We start from the raw sequence: 6457 nt of genomic DNA, 5'->3' as shown, positions 1-6457 counted from the left end.
ATGTAATTCATCCACATCGTAGCTCGGCACAGCGTGTCGCCCCAGATGCCATCCCATCCATGAGTTGATTCCCACTCTCCCCTGTCAGGCGGACAACCGGATGTCCCCCCGACGCCCGCGCAGTCAGGACTCAGGAGCGACATCAAAACCCCCCATCAACAGACAACCACAGGGAAACACCATCAAGCCAGCTCCTCAAACCGGTAAAGCTGCTCGACACACATGCTCACCGCGCCCGCCATGTCCGCGCCCCTCCGTCTCCCCAACACCCTGCCGGCCCGGCCGCTCCGCCGCCCCGTCACCCCGTCGTCCTCCATCTCCATCTCCATCTCCATCTCCATCTCCGTCTCCGTCGCCATCGTCGTCGTCGTCGTCGTCGTCGTCGTCGTCTCCCTTCTAAGCCTCCTCCATCGACGCAGCGCCGGAGCGGCCCTCGTCCGCGGCGTGAACGGCGCCATCACAAGGGGAAACAGGGTCAGCGTCTTGATTAGTCGTCGACGCTTTCCCCTCGTATCTTCGTCTGCCGCTGCCGGCTGAGTGTCGTTTGTCCCAATGAAGAGGGAAGATGAAAACAAGAATGAGAATTTGGGCGCAGCAGTATTGCGTACCAGCCTGGAATCGATAGCCCACAACTATTCCGCGCCCCATTCGACCGCTTGGGCTCTCGCGATGAAATAGTTTGACTCGTCTTTGGTTGCAATGGGAGAAGAAAGTGTCAAGGGACTACGTTAGCTGTTGGTGTGACTCTTTCTTCTCCTCAGACAACGCTCGCGGGCGCCTTGCGTGACAGGCCAACGCGCTACACATTTCGGATGGATGGATATGGATTGATGGATTGATGGATTGATGGAGGCCGACCGGACTGGACAGCGTGGCACCGCATGCATGCAGCTTGGGCTGGCGCGGCCAATGGCGATGGCTTTGAGTGCCGAGCAAGAGCTTCCTTTGGTCGCACTTCTATGCAGTCGCCCTGTGTTCTCGAGGCCATGCGAGGACCGAGTCTACGTGGCGGTTGCTATGTGGACGGCGGTCCATGATGAACGCTTGGTGTCAAAAGCTGTGTGCCCATCGCTACCGAGGACTAACTACGGTCCGGAGTGCAAATTGCTCCAGCAGGCCAAGCCATGATATGATGTAGGAAACCCTCGGCCTTCATGTTTCCCATCTGCTAGGAGTTGTGCCCCGGGCCCGAAGGAAGGGGGCCATTCAGACAAGACGTCTCCTTTGTGACTTGTCTCACGGCAAATCACACACCTGTGGCCTCACCGTCTAATCTCGCTTCCGCCTCCAACCTTGGCACTCGTCTCTTCGCCCTTGGCCTCGTCTGCGTGCGTGGCTGTCCCGGGCTTGCTTGAAGATCCTGGCTGCCGTGTAACTCGTCAACTCTGTCCACCCGGCAGCATCGAGAGAATATGCGCTCCAAACCTCATCGCCGGGGAGTGGCGGCATCACCCTTCTGCAGCTGAAAAATTGGAGAAATACGGATCAACATGGCAGGTGATGACGAACTGCCCTCCGAATTTCGTTTACCAGCCAATTCCACAACAAAGTTTGCATGTCGGACAGCACGAACCCACAACGTCTGGCGCATTAGACAGAAGCCGACAGGAGGGGAGGCACGGTGCAACGGCCAAGTTCCCAGGGAAGACAGCAATGGATGAAACAGCCAAGGCTACAAAATCAGCATAGGGCTGTGAGTCGAGACGCCGCCCAAAATGCAAATGTAGCCAACTACGTAATGCTGAGATGGATGTCCTCTCCCCGCTGGTGCAAATACCTATTCCTCGATGCTTGCTTCCTGAGCCTGGTCTTCATACCGGTGATCCGGCAAATCCGGCATGTTTTCTTTGAATGCAAATCCAAAATCTTCGATGGCCTTTTCCCCCCCGAAAGCACCGCTTACCGCCCCCCTAGGCTTGGATTCCTTGCCCTTTCGCAGCCAGGCCTGCACCTTCAACGCCGCAGAGGCAATTTCAGCCGCAACATGCCAGTTTTCAGTGCCCATGTAAGTAAACGTCGTTACTGTCAAGGTCTTGACCATTCTCGCATGGATGGTGGCGTGACACAGCGGCGCAATGGCAATGTTCATCCACGCATAGATGCCACTCAACGACGACCACCTATCCAGCCCGGCCGCCCATGCAAAACTCCATATGCGAATGAATTCCGTTTCACTACAAACTTCCCGAGTGGGAACCCTTTCATGGACTGCACGGGCCCAAATGAGGGCTGTGAGTCGGACACAGAGATACACCATGTCGGGGGGATCATCAGACGTTTTTGCCCCAGTCGAATCTGCCGCCGACGACCTCCTTGATGGCGGGGCTGTACCATCAAGTTCCTCTCGCTTTCTCTTTTGGCCCGCGGACATGTCAGATGCAAGATCGCGACCACCGTCCGACTCGAGGATGACTTGGTCTGGCAACTGCGCCAGGTAAGCCAGCATGGATGATGCCATTAGGTGAACCGTGCCTAGCTGTGTGTCATCTGCATCAGCCGGCAACTCAACAACTGCCTGCAGCAGACGCCGCATGCCGTCCAGGATTTCCGCAGTATCTTTGTGCAGTCGCAGCGAAGACGACAGAATGAGAAACGGCGGGCAATTAAAGAGGAACGGCGAGTTGAGGTTTACTTGAAGTGGCACTCGCAAGGGGTCTTCGAACTCGAATCCAGGTTGCCCGAAGATGACGCATTCCGTGTCGTGACATAGAGCAATCACAGCATCGTTCCTGAGACACGTGTTAGCATTCGCCAGCTTGCAATTTTGCGTAGAAGTTCTCTCCGAGGACTTGGCGAGACTCACAGCAATGCAATCTTGCTGGTGAAGCCTTCCATACCGAGGTTCTGACAACTGCCGCGAAGTTGAATCATCTTTTTAAAGCCGGCCATGTGAGCGTGCAATTCCTCAGTACTGCTCCAGTACCAGGACGTCAGGATCAGCTGGTTGACTGCAAGTATAGCAGAGTCGCTCGTGCACAAATTTGGAGAGCTAATGTATTCATTGAGCATCTGCGCTGCTGTGGCCCGGTGAATGTGGAGAAGCACTTTTGGTAGTCGTCCAGTCTCGTGGAGGAAACTTGCCGTTGTGCAAAGAACTATATGCAAGACAAGTCGATCCTGGATCGAGTACGGAATCCAGTGCTTCATGAATCGATTCTTTGGTCGAGGACTTCCATCCAGCGACGCTTTGAATCGACTCAAGAGTTGAAGATCTATTCATGACGTGTGAGCTTGACCAATACTTGCCCCCGTGTGGTCTGGTGACGAGACTTACGTGTTCGGACCAGCTCCTTGTTCATTTTCGTCGGCGCCATCGGTAGATGCTGCATCTGGTCCTCAAAGCTCGAGATGTCCTTGCTCAGTTGATCTCTTGCATGTAATGCCCGGATCAACTGCCTACCATCTATCTCCCATTCATCCTGAACAATGCGGTTTGCAACACGTAATCGAGTTTGCATAATGTACTGGACCAGCTCAATGAGGTTCCGATCCTTCAAAAGCCCTGACTTATCTCGAAACTTCATCATAAAAGGTTTGCCCCCAGACCACGGTTCGTTCTCCATGGAGTAAACCGGTTGCTCCCGGTAAATTAGACGATATCCGTGAGGCAGAGCCTTTGTCTGTATGCCAAACGCGTTATCATACGCATCCCCCAAATCTAGTCGACCCTCAACATCAAGAATAGCATCATGGACCGAGTCCATGTCAAGGTGAGAGTATAAGCCAGCGCCGGCCTGCCAGGAAGTCTCTTTCAAGCCCGGAGGACTCGACCATGCCCTAGGTAACAAGATTATTTTCAACATTTACTTGAACCGTATAAATGTGAGAATGGCAGACTAGCTACGGAGTAGCTGGCTTAGAACGAGTGGTATCTCTGAACAGGGGTATCGGAGAGCATTTTTGTCGGCCATAGACCGTGCCGTGCCGGGTGGCGTGGCAGGCTCCTCAAATCCATACCTTTTGATCTTGGCGACGCCATATTCGCAGGTGGGCTGGGGAAATCGGCGGGCACAGTTGGTGCAAGGATGAGTCAGTGAGCACTATTGTCAGAACAAGAGATTAGTACTCCAAAGTGAATCTTTGATCCAGCTTTACTATTGATGAATTTCTGATGGATAGACAAGCACGCCTAAAGGAGCCCGTCAAATATCCATGTTGCCAAACTAAAAGTCGGAATCGGCTCACAGTGGCTGGAGGCAGTGGTTGAGACGCCTTGTAAAGATAAAAGAAACGGCAACATGGGGGGAAAACAGATCCAAGGTGTAGCTTCCATCGCATAATTTTGGGCTTGCATTATCAAACATAGTTCACCTCCATCTTCCATTGAATCTTGCAGTAGCTGGCTTTCGGCTTGGAGCTGAGGCCAAGCCGCTGAACTGCCGGAGGCTTTGTCAGGTTGTGGACAATGCCGAAACCAGGGATTCAATCGTGGCCCCTAACCAGGGGTCGTCAAACCTGGAGCAGGAGGCAGACGGCAATCACATACATGATGTTGCAGCATAGCCAAGGGTGAGGGCTTCGTCACTTGTCAGCATATAACACTAACCTTTTGCTTTCTCCGCCGACACTCTTTACATGCCGAAGGGTATCTGGTCTTGAATATCGAGCCACGTTCTTGGGTCCCAGAGACGGGCCGAGCCTCACCTTGTGTAGGAGGTGAACCGGATGGCGCGTGTGGGTGCGGCTGAGTCCCGTGCATCTGCAAGCTTTCGGACGAGGCCATGCTTTCTATCCACCTAGATGTAGTAGTCACAGCTTACCGTACTGTCGGAAACGCGCCAAGGCGCTGCGACGTGAAAAGAAACGCGAGAGGCCCCAGTTGCAAGCGTTGCCGAAGCCCTGGCTGAGGGTTGATGTCGCATGAGTCGCCCAGCCACGCGACCGGCTGAGGCAAACACTACTGTCCGGCCCAGGCAAGTAGATAGGGCTGAAGGAGGTGGATACGACCAGGCTAGAAGCCGTCAAATGATGCCAGATGGTGCACGGAGTCTTGTCTCGTATGAAAACCGGAGGCTCGGTTTCGAATTTATTTCCTGGACGCCAAGATGCTTCAGTGCAAGATGCGGAGAAGAGCATATGCTGAGTTCAAAGGGCACAAGAGAGACAACAGCTGGTGGAGACTCTTTAAGGGACTTGAGCAACGGACAGGGCCAAGCAGAAATCGCGGCAAGAAGGGCACCCAGTCTGGTAGCACATGGACCGCCAGGGATCGAGCACCCCGTACTCGTCTTCAGTTGAGGCTCAAGGTTCTAAACCAAGTGGCTGTTTTTGTTGCCAATTTGCGCCGGGTCCATGCACCCGCACATGCTGTGCTGCATGGCCAGGCCAAAGGGACAAGGATTGCACGTCGATGGGAGAACGAGCCGAGGAGCGAACGAGTGGGAAGGCGGCCGAGAAATATGACGGGTGAGGGGTCAGTCGTAATTGGTGATGGATGGATCGAAGTGGCGAGTGGATCAGTCAAACGGTTGACCTTGACTGCCTAGGTATGGAGTTGTTAGTTCGAGTAACGGTCGACCCTTGATTGCAACGAAGCGAGTTGGACGTCAGGAAGATGAGGGCATGCTGTTTGAACTTGGGGACGTGATTGATTCAACCATGCGTGCGTACTGAGTACTCAAGTACTAAATGGGCGCATAGGGAAGGAGTTGGCAAACCACTCAGGATGCTCCTGCCCTCCGAGCTCCTTCCCTGGCAGCCTGTCTAGTTATATAGTACCTAGGTACTCCGTGCCTTGAGCCGCGAATGGCGTTGAGGGCTCAATGACTCTGATCAATTGCTCCGATTTCTAATGCCCATTCCTCATCCCACCTATGGATTATTCTTCAACACCCAACCCGCCCGTCCCCAGTCAGCGTGGCATCACGACACCACCAGACCATGTATCAGGTGGCGGCGTCTGCATCTGGCATGGCGCCAAATTGCGAGCATGGAATCTGGGGTGCTACGTCCACAAGCTTTCTCACCAGGAATCGATCGGCCAAGACGGCGTCATCATCTGCACTGACGACGCCAAGGGACTCATTCCGCCATTACGAAGCTCAGTCGAAACTTATTAGCCTCGGGATAACTCGTGTGGATGGATCATGTATAACACGGCCCAGAGGTTCGAGAACGCCAGACTAGATCTCCCTGCCCCATTTGACCAGGTCTGGTTTCACTGACGGCTGATCAAGAAGCGGCTGATCAAGAAGCCACCGGTAATACCGCTCCCTCCAAGTACTCCAAATCTGCCGATCAGGTATTGACAGGATGAAATGGCTTCCGGTACTTTGAGACACCGAATATCGACCCTTTCGAAATCCCATTCCCCTGCGTCGCACAAAGGGAGCAAGTGGTAAGTTACTACACGAATACAGTGGTGGGATTGAGGAGTGTCGAAAGAGGAAGAAAAAAAAAATTCAAAAAATTCCCCATGCCAAAAGACATGCATTTTTCCCTGGCAGGACCAATCAAC

The 6457-nt window shown here is 53.7% G+C and overlaps 2 protein-coding genes across 2 annotated transcripts; one reads left to right on the top strand and one right to left on the bottom strand.

Moving 5' to 3' along the window:
• Positions 1–240: 240 nt before the first annotated feature.
• On the top strand, positions 241–537 carry MAM_06930 (uncharacterized protein; the record flags this gene model as incomplete). Its single annotated transcript, XM_040825728.1, has 1 exon — positions 241–537. The coding sequence occupies one exon, from the start codon at positions 241–243 to the stop codon at positions 535–537; it is 297 nt and encodes a 98-aa protein (XP_040676285.1).
• Positions 538–1777: 1240 nt separating this feature from the next.
• Positions 1778–3704, bottom strand: MAM_06929 (uncharacterized protein; the record flags this gene model as incomplete). The annotated part of the gene is made up of 3 exons (XM_040825727.1): positions 1778–2729; positions 2804–3212; positions 3275–3704. 3 exons carry the CDS (start codon positions 3702–3704, stop codon positions 1778–1780), a joined length of 1791 nt encoding a protein of 596 aa, XP_040676284.1.
• Between the last annotated feature and the right edge of the window lie 2753 nt (positions 3705–6457).

Source organism: Metarhizium album (genome assembly GCF_000804445.1).
Source record: "Metarhizium album ARSEF 1941 chromosome Unknown scaffold_25, whole genome shotgun sequence".
Lineage (NCBI taxonomy): Eukaryota > Fungi > Ascomycota > Sordariomycetes > Hypocreales > Clavicipitaceae > Metarhizium > Metarhizium album.
Note: the sequence above shows the minus strand (reverse complement) of the source record. Positions and strands in the feature narration are given on the sequence as shown.